This window comes from Strigops habroptila, chromosome 9 (genome assembly GCF_004027225.2).
Source record: "Strigops habroptila isolate Jane chromosome 9, bStrHab1.2.pri, whole genome shotgun sequence".
In the NCBI taxonomy this organism is placed as follows: Eukaryota; Metazoa; Chordata; class Aves; order Psittaciformes; family Psittacidae; genus Strigops; species Strigops habroptila.
In genome coordinates, this window is record NC_044285.2 from 42,093,544 (window position 1) to 42,113,571 (window position 20,028).

Genomic DNA, 20,028 nt, shown 5'->3' on the forward strand with positions numbered 1-20,028 from the left:
TCAACCAGAACCCCCAGGATACTTGCAGTGGGAGGTGAAGAGCTAGTAAACATGAGCACAACTTCAACCTGTCTTTAAAAGAAAGCTGTTAGAGGATCAGAGGATGTTACGTATGAACAACTGAGAACACACAATTAGGAGAAGAGCCGCTTACTATTGCATGGTACTGCTTTAAAGGGAAAAAAAATCATTACGTGGAGGTGCTCCAGTCTTCTTTATGTTTTGTGATATATAAAGTTACCCTTGGATAAAACAGTTAGAGGAACGGAGGAGAGGATACGAGCTCAGGTAACCAAGGGTTTGCTAAACTGCAACCTTTAATACCGAGTAAAAACGTGCACCCCACGCAGGCTGAGCTGAGCGATGGAGCAGGTACTCCAGGGTGCAAGCACATCCTGCAACTACCACCACGAGCTGTGTTTGAGGGCGTGCAGGATCAGGTGGAGCTGCAGTGTAAGTGCTCGCTGGCTGTACAAAAACACTAGCAGCCTGTTGGTAACAGACAAGTGGAGGAACTCGGTGCTGCCCGCTACAGACTCCTCAGATTAGCGCTTCTTAAAAATTAATAAAATGGTTTATTTTATATATACATATGTTCCAAAAAAATTTATACAGTTAAAATATCAAATTAGTGATCTGGTAACAATACTGTTCAAAATAATCTCTTTTGTATGAACATTAAAATACACGTTTTTTTTTTTTTAAAAGCGTTTCCTTTTAGTGCTTCCAAAGCACAGCGTGTGCCAAGGCCACCTGAAGAGTCTCCGTCCTCCTCACAGGATGAAAGAGAACTGAAGTCGGGGACCTGGGAAGCCTCAGGTGCACTTTCATAATGTCTGCAGACAAAACAGAAGAGAGTCTGAGGTAGATTGTTTAGTGACCAGCGGGTGGTAACAGTCACAGGGCTGTCTTTAGCTTTCATTAACACAATAGCAGTTTCTTTACTCTCAATCTACACTGAATCTCAAGTTTAAAGGCATGGCTAGCAGTTCTTGGGAACAAGACCCTTGTCTCTGTGGTGGCAACATGCAATTTTACCAGTGCAGGTGTTTCTGGGAGGGTTTTTTTTTTTTTTGGGAACACGGGCTCTCTCCACGATGCAGACAGTGTGTGCATTTGACAGTGCCCCATTTTAGTGCAACCTGCTGCCTATAGCACGTAAATGTCTAATGACAGCGTTCAAATGAGTAAATTCTCATCACCTGCAGGAGGGGCAGCAATGGTTATTTTCTTCAGCCTGTTGAGCAAATAGCACCCTCCACAGGAAAAAAGCCACACCTTTCATAGCAAATCCTTAAGGTTATAGCCCAGCTTCTGCCGATAGAGGTTCTTAAAGTTAAAGCTCCACTGCTTCTTCTCAGACTGTGACAGTAAAATCACTTGACTGCCAAGATGGTGAGGGCGGCAGCGACATCCTCTTCCACTCTTCTGCGGCACAGCAAACTCATTCCTGGTCCATATTCGTCTGGCTGGTACATTATTATCTACTGTTGACATGATTAACTCTGTTGGGTAGGCTGTTGAACTCTAGTTCCTCTAGTATTCTCTCTAAGTGTTGTATTAAGACCCGTTTTTTAAACCTGCAGAAGAAAGGGAGAGCAATTTCAATTTTTCTCTTCCAAAAATAGAGTTGAACAACTCAAGACAGGCCAAAGGGAATGGCTTTAACCTGCCAGAGGGGAGATTGAGATGAGCTCTGAGGCAGAAGCTCTTCCCTGTGAGGGTGCTGAGGCGCTGGCACAGACTTTTCCCAGAGAAGCTGTGGCTGCCCCATCCCTGGCAGCGTTCAAGGCCAGGTTGGACACAGGGGCTTGGAGCAACCTGCTCTAGTGGAAGGTGTCCCTGCCCGTGGCACGGGGTTGGAACTGGATGATCTTAAAGTCCTTTCCAACCCAAACCCTTCTATGGTTCTAAGACTATTCATCCACGACAAATCATATTACCAGAGGATCCTCTTTTTCCAGTATGGAGAGCTTGCTTTATTTATGGCATTAGAATGGCCTGAAAATGTAATTTAGTGCAGCCACCCTTCCTCAGTGCACTCAAATTTTGGGCTGGGCTTTAATAACAACCCATCTATGGATTTTACATTTAAACTTTAAGTAAAAACCATTTACTTCATAAAAATATAACAGTAGTTTGAGCACTAAAACAACTATAATCATTGAAATGTGGCAAAAAGGAAACCAGAAATTACTAGTACTGGAAAAGTTTATGATTTACTACCATTATCTAAATCACCATAAGCCATTTATATCTGTACAAACCTTGCTGCTTCCTTGATAGCAAATTCAATGAAATACTTCTGAATTTCCATAGGTCCTTGCACCTCCTCAAGGAGAGAGAAAATTTTTTCATAATCTAAAAAGAAAAATATAAAAATATAAAAATTCAACCATTTATTAAAAATAAACCTTGGAACTGCATTTTCAATAAAGCTTAAAAGGCAAAAGAAGAAACAAAGCCCAGATCCACGTGACTGTGTATGGCAATATGTGTGAGGCAAGAAAAAGCCCACATTAGCTTTATGCACACAAAGCAGGTGATACGAGTAAATCTGAAGTGATACTGAAATGTGGCACCAAAGAGTTAGGTTCTCTTTAAGAGCAGCAGCTAGAAACATCTGTCCTCAGAAAATGCAGGCTCCTCTCCCCATGACCACAGTGCCATCATGGATGTAGGGCCACCAAGCCCTGTTTCAACCTAGAGCTGTCATTTCTGAAAGCAGAGGTTAGGGTTAGTTCTCTTAGAAAGACAGATTATCAATGCTTAGGTGTGAGCACAATTACCATGACTATCTTACTGACACCAAGTAAGTATGTTCACTGCCAAAGAATTAACTGGGCACATTAAAACAGAAACAAAAAATAGCACTGTTTCAGTATTTTCCATAGTTGAACCCAGCATGAAGATATTTATGGTGCTGTGACTAAGAGCCTGCTCAGAGGATGAAGCAGACACAGAGAGGATCCATGGTGAGGACTGTGACCATATGTATGTATTTAACCCACTGTTATTTAGCTTCTTCCTTTGCTGCCTGCCTGCACTCTGCAGCAAGGCAGGTGACTCACAGTGAATATAGTACTATTTTACTCTACAGCACCACTTCCTAGACACGAACTTGGTATAAGGTTAGACGAGCCCACTTTGCAAAACAGGAAGCAAAGACATACCCAAAGAAGAAGTTTTAAATCATCTTAAAAATAAAATAGAGATGCAGCAGAAAAATGGCTTCATCTCTCAACAGCCTCCGTCTGCCACAATGACTACAGGCCTCAAAATACCAAGTTTTAGGAAAGCAGTGCAAGAGCAGAAAACCAGAAGAGTTGAGAACACTCCATTATACTAATTACTGGCACTTGACAATGTATTAGAAAGAGTCAGTAGTTTAATTTGTAGACATAATGCACTCAGACACAGAGCACACAAGGGACATCTGCCATTGGCAAATCTTACAGCACATTGTTGTAAGTTGGAGTTTCAGCTCAGGGTTTTGATTTTGAGCCTGTACACAAGTACAGGCAAAGCATGTAACAAAAGATGAGAAGGCAAGTTACTGTTCCTCACATTTTAGGTTTTGAGGGATTACCAAACCTTATGGAAAAAGGGAGAAAGTAATATTTTGTCTTCAGTTCTTAAGCATTTGCAACGGTCTCCACCAGTAATTACACTGTCTCACAAAGTAAAACAGCAAAGTAATACTTTCAAGATTCCCTTTCAAACACATTCCAAGATGCACCCTTGTAGCTACATGTCTTTGCCCTCCAAAGGAAGTTTTGAGGGGCACAGAGCAACAAAGTACACACAAGGAGCAGGGCAGCCTAAGGCAGAGTCTATCTAATCTTATTAGATCATCAGTAAAGAACCCAAAACCTCTGCTTTCACAGGGTACCTCTTACACCAGTAGCCTATCTCCAAGGGCAAACAAGGCCATTTGGCACTCAACTTCCCAAGCTCTGCTGTCTGAATTGCAACTCCCCTGCCCAGTGTCTGAGAACTTGCTTTGCTTTCTGTCCCTCCATTGCTCATATGCAACAATCAGAAATGATTCAACATCTGAAGTTGTATGTGGACTGAAAATACCTGCTTATTTCTAGGACTAGCACTATACAGAATATACTAATGCAAAAAATACACACACAAAAGAAATCCAACTTACTTCTTCCAGGTTTGCGAACCTCTCTCATCACTTTAATTTTGATATCAGCATTGTTTCCCTCCAGCATCATAGGGGTTATCTTAAATGAATTTGGCACAGACTCAGAAGTTGACTCCATGGCCCGTTTTTGGTCCTCTCCAGGCACGCTGTAATTTACAGAGCCTCGAACAAGTGCATTGGTACCAGGTTTATGATCCAACCCATCTTCACTTAAACAATTGAATTCAACAGGTAGAGAGTCCAAGTCATTGGGTAACATTTCATCCTCTCCCATAGCAGCTGGAACCGAAGGACCCGTCTGCACAGGTAAGCCATCCATCTGCTTTTCCAGTGACTGACAGTTTTCTGCTTTCTTCTCTCCATTGCCATCTTGGACAACACTGTTATTGGTATCTACAAATTAAACATAGATATCTTACTAGGGCATAACTGCAGGATCACAAAAACCTAAAAGGAAGGAGTTCTGGATCCTTTCATGTCTGAAGTAGCACGTTGTGATGTGACAATGCTGGACAACTGTCCAATACCTGATGTGACGAAAGGAATACTTCCCTTCAGACCATTACCACCTCATATCACTATGATAAAGACACCATTTTCACTTTTTTATTCCAGACTTCATCAGCTACAGCAGCAGCCTGTTTATCTAGGCCAACAAAAGAAACTCAGTCCTCCAGCACACTAAAGCATAAGCTGACACACTGAATCAGCTGAGAAGGCACACAGGAGTGCTTTGCTTTCTTTCTAACCCACTTGTGACCACGCAGGCTGCTGCACTACAACTCAATATACCTTTATTTGCTGGGACACCCTTGAGGTTCAGATAGGATGGGGAGCCAGCAGCAGAAGGTGGCCCTTTCCCACCAACGTGGTTGGTGACGACAGGCGGTGACTGTGGCCATCTCAGCAGTGGTGACATGCTTCGCCTTCTCTTCAGTGATGCTGGAGTGTTGAGCTCTCCAGGACGCTTGATCTTATTCTGAGGCCCAGCCACAAATTCATCTGCTTCATCTATCATCATACCCTGAAAAAGAAAACACACCCCAAAGTTTTAAGAACAGTACATAAGAGAAATGACTCCATCGATGAATTAATGAAACAAGTTCCCCTGTGTTAAAATTCAGGTGGCTTTCCAAATGCTTTACAGCTCTTGGAACAGGGTTACCTAATGTACACTGTAACGAGAGACAGACCAGTGCCACAGCAGCATGATTCTTTACACATTTTCCTGGAGCCACATGAAAGGCAGCAATCCTTTCCTCAGGTGAGAGAAGAGCTACACAGGTTAGTAACATAGTGCAGTTGGGAGAGAGAAATTCAACTTCCAAATGATTTCAAGCCATGTTAGATATAAAGGTATAGTAGATAGTGTGGCAGCTCCTACCTTCTTGTCCTGTTTAAATGGATTGCCAAATGTATGAAGTCTTTTTGGTTGGTCTGGGTCAATCTCCCGAAGGGGTGAAGGCATCATTTTCAGGTATTCCTGGTAATTCCCCATTTGAGCAACAGGAACACTGTGAAGGCAGTCTGCAACAGAACAAGAGATCTTACTTTAGTCTACCTTAAAACTAAAGCAATACAAACTTCAAGCATTTCAATTGCAAGTGTTAGCATTTAAGAACTAGAAATGACTATTTCTTTTCACTACGGAGGAAGAGCTGGAGACTACAGTTTTAGACATAAGGCTGGCAAGAGTTGAGCTTAAGTGACAGAAGAATGAAACACAAGCAACTTCAATCTCTATGCTAACGACTGCATCTTTGGACCACTAGCACCAAACAAAGGTAAACCAAAATAAGCTCCTCGCTGCTTTAACCCACCATGGCTATGAAAACCACATCTACTGAACCTCAGGGTACAGGAAAGCTCTCCCACAAAACTTATTTTTAACATTCAAAGCAAGATGACATCTTGCATGACAGAAGGCAAAAGTTTCCTTCTTTCCCTTTCAGAGTCAAAAAGACATTGACTGAGTCAACAAATGATGCAATGTCCATTTCTGCTCCCACACTGAGGGCAGAAAACACTATTTCAGGGAATAAAAGAACCAAAAAGCTGTACTCTCTCCAGAGTGCTAAAGAAAAACAGTGGCTCCTTACCTTCATCCTGCCCCAAGATAAGCCTGTGTGTTTTCAGAAGATTGGTTCTCATTCTAGTGAGCTGGTCTAGAAGACTGCGACGAGGAATATCATAGGCATTTCTGAATGCCTGAGGCTTCAAATCCTAGTTTTAGAATAAAACAAATAACTTTGTTAACCAGTGAGGTCTCATGCACAGAGAAAATTCCTCTATGAGCTATAATAATGTTAACTATTAATTATTCTGAAGTAACTTCAGAGCCTCACAACTGGACACAGCAGACTCAATGACTGTCTTTTCAACAAGACCTTATCCTCCACTAGTGCTTTCAGTTCCACTAAGCCCAAGCAGGTTAAGTCCTGATGAACACCACTAGCTGTCTTTTGCAGGGATTTTCACTTGAAACAGTTATCTTTGTTTACTACTGTGGTATTCCCAAACAGCCCCCATAACAAGAGCAAAATCTGCATTTACTCTCCTCGTTTCTGCTGCACTCTTCATGACTCAGTGGAAGCACTCCCTTCCTTCCCCTGCACTAAGTCCATAAAAGTTACCCATTTAGAACAGACAAGGTTAACTGCTTAATCATGCATGATCACCGTGTTTACCTTGTTTAAGAGTCCTATGTGGAAGCCAGCAAATTCTTTAACATTCATTTCCGCCAGTCTCAGTGGAGATTCCCCAGTGATCCCTTGCAGCAGTTGCTTAAAATCCCTACTGTGTACCAAGGAGAGGCCACTGGAGTGGTTTTTCACTTTTATTCCAATTTCTTGTGGTACTTTCTTACCCACTGAACCTATTATCCGTTCCGACTCTATTTTTGTCTAAAATGGAATCATACCGTGAGTTAAAGAATCAGCAGGAATTGCACATTTCCAGTATAAAACATAGTACATTAGCAGAATAAAACTATGAATTTAATTCCCAACTCCTCAACAAAGAGAACTACCTACCCCGGGATATATTGGATTACATAGATTAGATCTCAAGTAGAAAGAAATCCTAATGTGCTAACATATGGAAAAACCATTTAGCCAGTGGATCTACATTTATATGCCAGTAGGAGGTCTGTGAATATCCCTGATTTTGCTAAAAGGCTCATTTTTTGTGTCCCTAAAGAATCACCTTTCAAGGGAAAGGGGAAAAAATAAGGAAAAAGGAAGGTGGGATGCCTTAGGTTACTGTAAAGTTGCATCTAAAACAATAGGATTATTCAGATACAGTAACACAATTTCAGGTTTTATTGTTGAAACAACCTATAAACTAAGGTTTGCACTATATGTTTGCAACAAGGGAGAGAAATCATAAACGAAATTGGTTTTAATCAGTAAGTTTCCAAAAACATATTACTTCTCAAATTAGCACAGATTTCTTACTATAGCTACAGATAATTTTACTGTATTAAGCTATAACTGTACTCAAAGGAAGATTTTTACCCACTTGCAATAGCTCCAAAACACCCCAACCAACCAAAACCCCAAACCCCACAGTGACTGCAACCCACTTCCCCCAGGTTTCATCCTCTGCAGGGTTTGCTTCATTATCAGTGGGAAACACTGAATTTCAGGCCAGCAGGAGCACAGCACCATTCTGGAACTGCTTGTCCCTACACAGAAGCTTATAATGCATCCAACACATTGACACTGCTTCATGTGCTAAGAATGTCTGTGAAAACCACAGTAGCCATCTCAAGCCATTCCAACTCCATATTGCAGATAAGTAATGTGAATTTGCATTGTCATTAAGTTATATACTACAGAAGTTTTATGTCTAATAGACATTCAGGCATTCAGAGGCTTTTGGAATGTATTTTGTGCATTCTTTAAGGAGGAGGACGTCTTCCTTTGTAATTTTAAAGGCTGCACTGCTTCCCCACTGACTTCTAGACATTAAACTACTGTTGAAAGAGCCATTTATGCTAAGGAGGCATGGCTTTCAGACAGTTACACCTGAAGTGGCATTCTCAACAAGGAGAAAAAGATATATAAGGCTATTTCAAGTCTTCAAGTGTTCAAGGCCAGGTTGGACACAGGGGCTTGGAGCAACCTGCTCTAGTGGAAGGTGTCCCTGCACGTGGCAGGGGGTTGGAACTGGATGAGCTTTAAGGTCCCTTCCAACCCAAATCATTCTGTGATTCTATTTCCCACCAGGTCATGTTTAACACATAGAATGCATTTGACCTGAAGGAAACAGGAAGCTCAGATATAAAGCTTGAGCTATGATTTTGTCCCCCGTGGACAAGAACATACACTTCTTTTGGAACACACACGTTGCCAAGGCACGTGTGGAAATAACCATGAGACAGAGCAAGCCTCTGACTTCAGCTGTGAAGAAGGATGGCAAGAGGAGTCAGAAATCCAATTAGTGATCATCTTTGGAGCTTAAAGGTCTAGTAAATACTTAAAATACAGCTGAACAGGTCTCCTTTGTGCTCCCCTCCACCACTTACAGAAGGCACAATCACTGGCTACAGAACCACTCTGGATTCCCCCATAGTTGCAGTGGAAATGCTCCCCAGTCTTCAATTATAGTATTTGCTGTACACCCATATGAACTCCCCCAGGGATTTAACTGCTTTATAATGAGATTACCACAAACTAAATCATCAACGCACTTCTAATTGCAAAGGTTTTATCAATACTACCTGTTGGCTGAGTTTTTTAAGGTAAGAGATAACACTGTAACTAAGTCCACAATCTAAATTATCTGATATCAGATTTGGAGCTCCCATCATCCTTAGGGCTTTCTTTAATGGCTATAAGGAAAACAAAATACACAATAGTAAGAGAAGAAGTATTTAAAAAGAAAATTGATAAGCTCAATTACAGGAAGCTAAGGCACACAGATCAGTGCTCTAGCTTTTCCACTTTTGGCCACTAAAATTCAAGGCTATTCAGATAACATGTGACATGAGTTTGGTAGTCTAACTAGCTCGCAATGGACATTATGCCACATTACCAAGACACCACACAGAGTGGTGCCACTGGCAATTTCCACTCAAAGGCTCTGTACCAGAATAGCCGGGATGATGCAAGTCCATCTTGAGGTGCATTGTCCAAGCTACACGTAGAAAGGTGCCTCCCCCCACCCTTTATTTAGCCCAGGCAGTTCTCTTGGTACCAGCTTCCCAAGTTCTAGCACTTCACCCCCATTATTAAACAAATAAATCTGCATTTTCCTTCTCAAGTTACAAAAATAATGCCAAATTGGGTTTCTCTGAACCATCAAGTACTTTAGATCAAAGCTTATTTAATATTTAATGAACAGAAAACACATCTACTATCTGAATACAGTTACTATTACCCAATATTACTAGAAATGTATTTACTACTTCAAAATGTTTGAACTGATCTACATACCTCTACAAAGCAAAATGTTCACTACCTAAAAATGTCAGTGTAATTACATAAAGTTTACTAGGAAGAGGTCTGATGCACAGGACTCTGGTGACACCAGCCATTATACCCAGGAGGATGAAATGAGAAAAGGAACATACCAGTAAGTAGTAAGGAGGCATTGTTTTTAAGTAGTTGTCAAAAGCCTGTCGCCACTTCAGATTTGGCTTAAGTTTGTGAACCTTAAACAAGTCATCTGCAACAAGGAAAACAACAGAAGAAGGTTTCATTTATACTGTCCCAGACCATTCGTGTTATCCAAAATTCAGTGTGCCAAGTTCCAACCCCCCTTTTTTTTTCCTCCCTCCACCCATCTCCCAATGGGGCTTCCCCACAAAAACTGCTCTTAACCTCAGGTTTGAAGGATTGTGGATCCCCAGTGGACAATCCAGGACAAGTCCTCATTACAGGCAAACTTACAAGGTACACCAGACTCAAACCACACAACTCCTAGCAGCACGGAAGGTGTAACAGCTCCACCTGTTAAAGAGTTTCACCTCCCTCGCCTCTTTCCTGCATCGTCAGGGACTCCCTGTATCTGATTAAACCAAACAACATTCATTTGGTTCCATTTCCATTTTCAGCCCAGCTTTCTTTTGTTCCACCTGTATGATGAATTCTGGTCTCCAGGAAAAGCATTTTTGGGCATTAAAGGGAAAGACAAATGAATAAATCAGAGCAGGGAATCCCTCTGGTGAGCTCTGCAGAGAAGGGGTGTACCTCCAGCCACACTGCCTGCCTCCTGCCACAGCAGCAAACTCTCCCTCAGATACAGAGAAGAGACAGTAGCCAGCTACAAAAAACTGCTGCCCTTTAAGAGGTGGGCAACCAGACACATTATTTCCCTTGGATACTGGTTCAGAAATACCTTGCTCACACTAGAGGTGTGCATATTGCTGTTAGGAACCACTGAGTTGAAGCGTGTACCCGTTCGCTGTACATGCTATAAACTGTAACAGTGATCTCTAAACATCACCACAGTATCCTAAAATTTATCCTTTGAAATTATGGATAATCAATCGAAATCAAGTTTCTCCTTAAGCAGGGCAAGGTGAGGCTAAAGGGAAAGATACGGAGCACTGGAGAAAGGGATGTCCAAAAACTAACTGGGGAGAGCTGCAGGAGACAGATGCACAGAAGAGGGTGTGCGAAAGACAGATGCAGCAAGGAAATTGGTTTCTTCAGATTGAGCTTTCAGGAAGATAGATTTGGAGAGGAAAATTTGACTTGCATAGTATTCTGCCCAAACCAAACAGATGTTAAGAGACAATTTCCTCAGTTCTCATAGTCAAAGCACACTTGATTTCAGGTATTTTCCAATCTAAATGAGTTCTGTATCACAATAAAAACCACACTACAGATGCTACTTGTTCTTTTTCCTGGCCTGAAGGAAGTGGGGTGGAATTTGAGAGGACAAGTTAAAACTCCATTTAAAATCTCAGTACAGCACATGCTTAGCACTATTATCCAAAAGAACCTGTGATGGTATCACGACATACGGCAAATACAAAACAACATCCATTCTTATCTTACAGCCCTATTAGCTTTTTGCAGCTAAATGGAAGTTAAACTATACTCCTGCTCCCAGAATTCAAAATGAAAGGGAAAAAATGCAATGTAAAATGTTCAGTATTACAGTATGGATTTACGGCCTATGAGTTGGTTACGAGCACAGCTCAACCCTTAAACCCCTTATCAGCACTTTATTACTGCCTCAGTGCACTATGAAGGTTGTAGCAGTACATAACCCCTGCAGCTCGAGTGCAACAGCCACTCTTAAGTGGCAGGGACTTCCCTAATGCTCAGCTGGCTGTGACTCCTAATCCACAGCACAGCTGCACTCCGAGATGTCAGCCACAAAACACATCCCTGATCCCTGCTATTTAAGTAAGAAGTTCTCAAATCTAAGCAAAGATTTATCTACTTCAAGCGAGAGGCTTCCCACAGCACACACTTACTGCAGGCACTGCTACCCTCTACAAGGAAGACAGTCATGGTGGTAAACACAGCCCCAGTTTCAAAGAGAACATCACCATCAACATCTTACCTGCCTCTACTGTGAGAGTTTGAGACATACACTGTCAGCAGATTGCAACACAGGCACTGGAAATGTGCTTTCCCCACTGTGCCCAGGGCTGCACATAACCATTTATATCAATAAGCAAATAGTAACACACTTAACTATGTCTTTCATAGATGAAATCCCAAACTTCTGTAGGTAATATCCAAAAGTGTTGAAAAAAATCCTTGCATAAATTAGTTTTAATCCAACCTATTCATTTTCAGATGCTAATCTCTGTACAGTTCACTTACTGCAGAGTTCCTTTGACTTCTAAACTCAGAAAGCACTGGGTAATTTGGAACATGGTATCAAAAACCACTGGGGAAGGGCCACAAGCTGCAACAACTCGAGTTCAGATAAAACCACAGACAGACCAATGAATTTCAAACTGTGTTGCAAAGTCTTTATCCACTTCAGATGAATGTATAAAGCAAACAGGATAGCAATGTGATAAACAGGATAACAATGCACGTGTTGAATCCCAGTGCTACATAAGGGGGCTTGATGCACTTTCAATCTCAGTGAACAGGTAGAAAGGTAATTTAAAGAAAGCATGAGAGGGAATTTCAGTCATTTCAGTAGTTCAGCTGGAGCCTAATTACGAGAACAGTTCATGTGACAAGTGCCTAGTTGTGAGTGACAGCTTGTACCATGTAACCCCATGTCAAACTTACACTGGTTTTTAAATCACTACTCATTAAATTCCACCTGAGCAAACTCACCACCATTCCCTGCTGACTCCTGTAATTCTCTGAGCTCTCTAATGCCTCTGCACTTTTATACTCCTTTGTTTTAAGCAGTAGAGAGCCATGGTTTTACATTCACAGAAAGCAGTATCCTTCCCTGCAAACCATCTAGCTAGAAATAACATACAGTAGCATCCACCATCAAAAGAAGGTACCGTGGCACTCTTTTCCACAGATATAAAATGTTTGGCTCTCCCTCCCACAGCACTGCTGTGGTCCCCTTTGTGGGAAAGCCAGCCCTTGGTTTCCAAAAGATTAAATCATTACTTGCAGGTTCTCTCAGGAAGCAACTGTCCATGTTGCAGTCCTTCATGAGCAGACATTTTCTCCATGCTCATCATTCTGCACGTTTAGACCCACAGAGAAAGGCATGGACCACCTTCTCATGGTACTTTCATTTCATCACTGCTTCTGCTGACATTCCCAATGAATAAAATCACTCCTATCACCCAGCAATGGCACTGCCACTAACACAGCAAAGATCATAGAATCCCAGAGTGGTTTGGGGTGGAAGGGACCTTAAAGCTCATCCAGTTCCAACCCCTGCCACGGGCAGGGACACCTTCCACTAGAGCAGGTTGCTCCAAGCCCCTGTGTCCAACCTGGCCTTGAACGCTGCCAGGGATGGCAACTTGTGATGATGCTGAGGAAACACCTTGGCAAGGCAGAAGCATGGAGAAGCATGCCTCATCTCTGCTAAGCTCTCTATCCCCTCGTTCAACTTCTACTTTAGGAACCTGGACACACAATTGTTTTTAAACAGACCAGTATCTGAAGGACTATAGCTTTGGTAGTACCAGTTAAAGGCAACAAAGCTTCAAGAGGAAATGTCTATAATCTGGAGGCCAAATGTACTCAGCAAACAGGAGTGAGCATGTGTCTGTGAGCTGTTCTGTCTTCGGAAGTCTGCCTCACTGAGCAAAACACAGAACAGAACAAGAACTGCAGCCCATCTCCTCAGCCCTCAGAGCAACCCACCACCCAAGCTGCTCTCCCCACCTCCCTAGCCCTTCCTATGAGAGCAAAAAGGAGCTGCTCAGCTGTAACAGCACATCCCACCCGCTCTCACCTCTGTAAAAGAACTAGAGACCAGAATTTCTGTCAGACAACCAACTCACCACAGTGCATGTGTCAGGTTAGCACATACACTGTGTGGATTCTCTGTGGATCAAGTCTCATCAATTGGCTCCTTTCCTTACAAAGCTTCAGGTTCTAAAAGCAGACCCAGTAAGTTACAACCTAGGAGAGGCTACAGCATTCCCAAAGCCACTCTTGCAAAAAACCAAGGTAAGGAATCACCAAACCTATAGGATGTGGTACAATTTACCTCTGTCAGTCACAGATCACTACAAAACTTGGTTCAGTTTGCTCAAGTAGCACCTGCAAGCTTCCTCGTGCATGGCTATCTTACCTGTCTTTTAGGGCTGTATCTTCAACTATTTTCCAAAATCAGAGTTAAAACTGCTCAAGAATGCAGGAGGAAAATAAAAATTCAAGAAAAAAAATACTCTTAAGCATTTTACTCTCTGTTTATGAGGTTGAACACACACAAGCCACATAGAAGTGGGTTTGGCTTTGTCTGAAATAATCACTAGTTGGAACAGAGAGATTATCCATGGTACTATCCCAAGGTAAGTCCCAGTCCTCCAACACAATATTCTGCCAGTAGGGCAGCAGCCACTTGAATCACAGAATCCCAGACTGGTTTGGGTTGGAAGGGACCTTAAAGCTCATCCAGTTCCAACCCCCTGCCACGGGCAGGGCCAAGAACCACACTGATGCAGCAGTATGGGTGGTAATGGCTGAACAGAGCAGATTTCTCCGGGGCTTGGAAGTTCCACATCCTTTGTAATCCAGATGAGAGTAATGAAAGATTGATTTTACATGCTCAAATCAGCCCTCTGCTGAACATTACCATCTACTATTGGTGTGTATTAAGACAGACACAGAGGAAGTGTTTAAAAACAGAAACTACCTATTTACAAACACAGCGAGTGGTTTTTAAACACCTACAAATAATTTAACAGGTGTCTTAGTCATTTTCTGTACTGCTAAATAGGAAAGGGGCCAGATCTGCTTCCATGCTCCATGTATATTCCACAGAACTGAATTCCACCATGCCTTAGAGACCGAGGATAAGCAAAGTCCTGGAAGGAGATCTGAATGTACCACTTTGTGCCTGTGTTTGTGTTAACAATACCCAATACACAGGATTTGCATCCTAAGGAAAACATCCACTTTACAACTGGGGCAACAGAGCAGCTCTGCATCTTCCTTTAAAGTGCCTTCAGGAATGTAAGATGTGGGATAACCAGGTGAGTAACTGCAGAATAGCACTACACCTACTAAAAAAAGAGTACAAGTAGCTTTACAGCCCTGCAAAAAAGGCAGGGGGAAGACAAGAGCACACAGCAGAACTGCAAATGTCAGCTCAAAATGAAGAGGGAAATTCGGTCAGGATCAGTGATGGCTCTTCAGGTAGTGGATCTGCTGCAGTAATTCAGTAGCCACAAACTTACAGACACTCTGATTTAGTCTAAATGTATCCTGCTTGCACACTTTGGGACAATTATTAGGCTACATGGATGGCTATAAAAGACAAGCACAAATTTCTGGGTTATGACCAGGATTACGAAAAAACATCCCTGAAGTGTGCTGTGGGGTTTTTTCTAGATACGAATGGAAAAATGCTGTGTAAGACAGCCAGAGTCAATGTTAATTCTCTGATCTCCACTGTTACTCTGTATTACTAAATACACCCACAAAATAGAACAAAAAAGCCTTACAGCATCTGCAACTAAAAGGGTTAATAGCACCCAGAAAACTCTTCTCTCTGCCATTACCTTTATGCCAGAACCCTCAGAGCCACAATTATGGCAGTTATTCATACAGCACCTTTTCATACCATCTTTCCTGTAGAAAGCATTTCATTGTGGGAGTGAAAGGGGAAAAAAAAAAAGCCACTGGTCCTTTGGGCAGGGAAGAAGTGAGACTGTTTCAGTGCTCAATTCCTTCCTACTGCTCTAAACTGCGTCAGGGAATTCCCTCTTCCCAACACCCATGACAAACATTGCATCTGATCTTCCAGTAAAAAATGAGCTGCTACAAGAGCAACTGCAAAACCTGGATACACCAGCCCCTAAATGAGGGAAAAGAATGGAGGTTGAAGCTTACTCCAGGTTAAGGAAGAGGCTACGTGTCTAGGAGGTGAACAGCATCAAACATGCACTGGAAGCAGGTAGCTCTCCTCCTCTGCTGGAGAGAAAAAAAGGGAGAGGGGGTATGAAAATCCTCTCCTCCCAAATTATGTTAAAGAGTTTGCAACATTCTCTACTCTCTGATCTCCATTAGTTTATAATGTCTCAAACTAAGGCAGAACACCAACCATTATTGTTTTGCTTTTACTCTGAAGTAGCTGCATTGGCAGTGCAACGTAAATAGATTACCTACCTAACAAGGGAAGTAAAACAGGATAGTTGTAAGGCATCACAAAGAGGTTTACACAGGTTAAAGTAGTGCTTGCTTTTAAATACCCAAAAGGATGGCCAAGTTCGCTGTATTTTCCACTGCTACTCACAAACACCTGACAAAGAAGAAGAGAGATCACTGCATTAGAAGAACATGAAGAATATTAAGCATGAGACATTTAAAGGTTAAAATCAACCTGAATCCAATAGCATTGGGACAGCAAATTATCAAGAACAGCCAAGTTTGAGGTATGAACTTACAGCCCCCAGTCACAAAGCTGAGACACACAACTTTTAGTGTACCCCCAGCCACTGTGGAAAAGCTCTTCACAATATAATCTTTAGTGCTTCAGTGAAACTACTTTGAAGTGATGCTCTGAAAAGCTTTTAAAAGTACCTAAAATAGGTTTAGGGGTATCTGGTGAAGGTATGTTCAAAACCAATCTGTTTAAAATCAGTCTTCTGACTCATAAAATAGCGTGAATAAAAACATTGAGATAAGAAATGTAAAACTTTTATAGCATAGAAATCAAGCAAAACAAATATTCAAGAAACATCTTTTAATCATTCCAAGCACCAACATTCTTAACATTGACTTTTTACTTTTTAAAGTGTGTGTGCATATATATATGTGGGGGTATTAACACTGAAAGGCAATACACGTAAACCATTATTCCAACAGTATGAAGATGACACATATTCTTAGTGAGACAGTTAAAATAACCAACATCTAACCAAAAATAGCTTTCCTCAAACTAAAAAGGTAAACCCTGCAGTAAAAAAAGAAGGGTTTTTCATTTTTTTTAGGGCCTAAGGAACAGGGTTTGTTACATGGTTGCTATGACAATGAGCCTATTCCTCTACTTTGGAAGGGTCTGTAGCTGGGAGAAGAAAAGCAGGTTTTGCTAAACAGCAGAGTCATTTTGACTTAGGCAAATAATGTTCCTATGAATGCTTAAAGGACATTCTGAAATCAGTTTATTAAAATCAATGTTGCTTTTTCTTCTGAATATTCATGTTATAATTTCAGTGAAGTTGTAATATTTATTAGGGAAAGAGAAACATGCAAAGAAACCCCTCCAAGCCCATCTTTCCAACTAAATATCCTACTAAGCAAACTCCTGGTGAAGGTATTAAGCTATTCTTTACAAGAACACCACTGAGAAGGGAATTAGAAGCCTCACTTGATAGAGGATGCAGAAACAAGTCACATATTCAAAAAATCACAAAAAAGGATCAAGTGACAAAGGATTTCTGCAACAGAACTTTGACCTCTTCAAGGCTAATCGAGTCAACAAGATCAACAGCTCCCTTGCAATTCCCATTATTTGCAGCTGTAGATAAGTGATGGAAACCAGTGCTTGGTTTTCCCTGTAAGCAAATGGAAGTCTACAGAGAATTTCAATTTAGCCAAAAGTGGAACCTGCAGGACACATTTCTTAGCAAAATGAGATGGACCCAGAAAGAGAATTAAATGAGATTACAAAATCTATAGAGGGAATGCTCATTCTGACTCCTGATAATTGTACCAGAAAGGAGGTAACTGAAACCTTGACATGTTTCTTATCAACTACAGTCTGCAACCAGACCCCAATTCCCCAAAGACAAGAGTACCTCAGGATACCCATTACATTCCTCCAATCAAATAAAGGGCAAATACCTGCCAGCAGGTATGAGGAGACTTTCGTTCCAAGATGTACTGTGTTAGGGGTGAAGGCTCAAGCTCATACTTGTCAAAAGGAAGCTTGTCTATTACCATCGGCTCACAATCAACACAGGAGAACCTCACAACAGGGTGAGCTGTGCGCGGAGGCTGAAAGGAAGGGGAAAAAGCACATCAACTGTTTGCTATTTATTGAAATCAAATCAGTTCTTAGACTCACAGGCAGGTATTTTACCATCCTATGGGCTTAATCAGCTTCCACAATTCCCTTTAATAGAGAAAAAGATGCAAGCACTCACAATAGGATATAGATTCACTAAATCTAAAAGAAGCCACACACTGATACACACATTCTTCCCACCAAGAGAAAAACATGGTTAATATTAAACTCTTTATGTTCATAATTTAAAGCCTCTGTGTCAATTAACCTGTAACAACACAGATAGGTGGTTTAAAGAAAACTTCAACTCCACTTCCCAGCTTGATGTTCACAGAATCACAGATGTGGAACTGCACTCACTTCACAAAGGATATCTCAAGAGATTCCCTGCAAGTCTGATTTTTATGTTCCTCTTGAATCAGGGGAGATGATGGACAAACAGTACCTTAAGTACTTGCAAAGCACAGAAACAGAACATGCCTAACAGGAGATGTTTAGAAAGGCAAGTAAGGCATGCCAAATGTATGATCATTTCAATGAGAAAAGGACAAATGAATGCTGTTTCCTCCTCACTTTCTGAGGGGGTTAACCCTTCTGTTTCAGTTTTATTTCTTCCTGCTAGTGAAGGAAGAGTCTATATATGAAGTAAAACTAAGCAGAGAAAACATGGTTGATCTCCTATCAAAACCAAACAGTCCTTTTTCCATCTAAATGCATTTTATAAAGCTTTGATTAAAATGTAATAGGCTGCCTATGATTTGTGGTATGTGAAGTAATTGACAGTTAAATTTCATAATCTCTTAAAAAACATTTACCAAATTAACTCATCATATACATGGAAGTAAACCTTCCAGATGTAAAAAACATTACAGCTTACAGTACCTACATTAGATTATGCCATTCTGTGTTAAGATCTGTTTTAACTACCTTCGTAAAGCAAAGACAGATCATATTAGTAAATATGTAAGGAGAGAAAGTAAAACACTCCTGTAGTATTCAGTTTCCAGCCTGTTTCATTAGGTGGAGAATCCTTCTTTCAGTCCTTATTTTACTTACCAGTGTTGGTGAATTCTGATCAGGCCAAAAAGATTCTGGGATTGGCCAGTGCCCCACAGGAACCCCCGTTTTGGGGTTAGGCCGGACGTAAATGAGTTTATGACAACTATGCCACGGTTGAGAAGCAAATGAATTGATGGGCCTGGATGAATCAACAAGTCCATCTACAATTTAAACAAAGCAAAATAACAACAGAAAGGAAAATAAAAAGCCACATGCATTTGTCTCTTAGTATCAGCAACCAATACGATGTTTCATTACAGATCTTTACGTCAGGGGTTGAAAAAACTTAAAAGATCAAAATGTAGAACAGCATCATCGGAGAAATAAAGGTCTCATTAGCCCGTATCTGCCCTTCTGCTCCTGTGGCACAGCCATCAGACAATGAGTGCAGCACAGCACACTGGCACAGTATGGAAAAGGCTTTTGCTTAAGCTTAGGAGGTTGATACAGATCTGATAAGCAACAACAAACCTGTTGCGTTCAGTCCTGCTGCACCTGCAAAGACTAATCCTTCACATTTACAGTCTTTCTACATAGGGTACAAAACTCACTGACTGATGCTGCCATTAGTGGGAACTGAAAGGGGGGAAAAGTTTCATGGAGAAGCTGGATGCATCCTGCAGGACTGCCTTTTGTCTCTGTTTTAGGCAGTAACGATTCACAGATCACTTGAACCCCACTGGCGACCCCAGTGTGCTCTGCAGTGTGCCAGCACAGGCTCCCCTGCACGCTGAAGACAGTTTTGTAGCAGCACAGAACCTGACCATTAGCTTTTAAAGCAAAGAGCACAGCAGAGATCACCCATTTAAAGAATCATCTTCTTTTGAAAGAGATTGTACCTTACTGAGTTTTATTGCTTTAGCTAGCTGGCCAGCAGTACTATGGAAACCACCTTTCACTTACACATCAGTTTGGTTCCTCACCGTTATACACACAATGATTTTTATAGCTTGGGTAAATCCCAGTCTATTTCTGTCTAGTTTAGGGCTTTCAATTCCCATGAGGATGGAAAGTCTTGGTATTTTTACACATTCATACCCACACCTCATCACCATCTAAATGTGACCAAAACCAGGAAGTATTTCAGTCATTTTGCCACATAGGAGAGCATTTGGGCCAACAGAGACAGAGGAATTTGCTGAGGTGCTGTCCTGCCCACCATTCTAGGAAAGCCTTCCAATAAAATGACATTTAAATAAGCAAAAGGAGAAAAGAAATATATACAGCAAGAAAAAGGT

General features: G+C 41.4%; 1 protein-coding gene across 6 annotated transcripts in view; it reads right to left on the minus strand.

Annotated features, from left to right (window-relative positions):
* Positions 1 to 540: 540 nt before the first annotated feature.
* The window catches only part of LOC115612740 (integrator complex subunit 6-like), a 42,376-nt gene continuing 22,888 nt past the window's right edge, over positions 541 to 20,028 (minus strand). The window contains exons 7-19 of one of the 6 annotated variants that reach the window (XR_003993130.1): positions 18,788 to 18,951; positions 17,569 to 17,721; positions 15,892 to 16,024; positions 9,735 to 9,829; positions 8,883 to 8,993; positions 6,847 to 7,062; positions 6,259 to 6,382; positions 5,544 to 5,686; positions 4,952 to 5,183; positions 4,160 to 4,552; positions 2,268 to 2,361; positions 1,279 to 1,580; positions 556 to 836 (exon numbers count right to left, since the gene is read on the minus strand). Coding sequence is in view for 4 of the 6 variants with exons in the window: in XM_030497404.1 (XP_030353264.1) it covers positions 1,481 to 1,580; positions 2,268 to 2,361; positions 4,160 to 4,552; positions 4,952 to 5,183; positions 5,544 to 5,686; positions 6,259 to 6,382; positions 6,847 to 7,062; positions 8,883 to 8,993; positions 9,735 to 9,829; positions 15,892 to 16,024; positions 17,569 to 17,721; positions 18,788 to 18,951 (1,958 nt within the window). In the remaining 2 variants the exon portion in view is untranslated. Of the gene's footprint in view, positions 1,581 to 2,267; positions 2,362 to 4,159; positions 4,553 to 4,951; positions 5,184 to 5,543; positions 5,687 to 6,258; positions 6,383 to 6,846; positions 7,063 to 8,882; positions 8,994 to 9,734; positions 9,830 to 15,615; positions 15,697 to 15,891; positions 16,025 to 17,568; positions 17,722 to 18,787; positions 18,952 to 20,028 lie in introns of those variants that run through there. The other 5 variants (XR_003993129.1, XM_030497404.1, XM_030497405.1 and 2 more) reach the window with 5 other exon arrangements.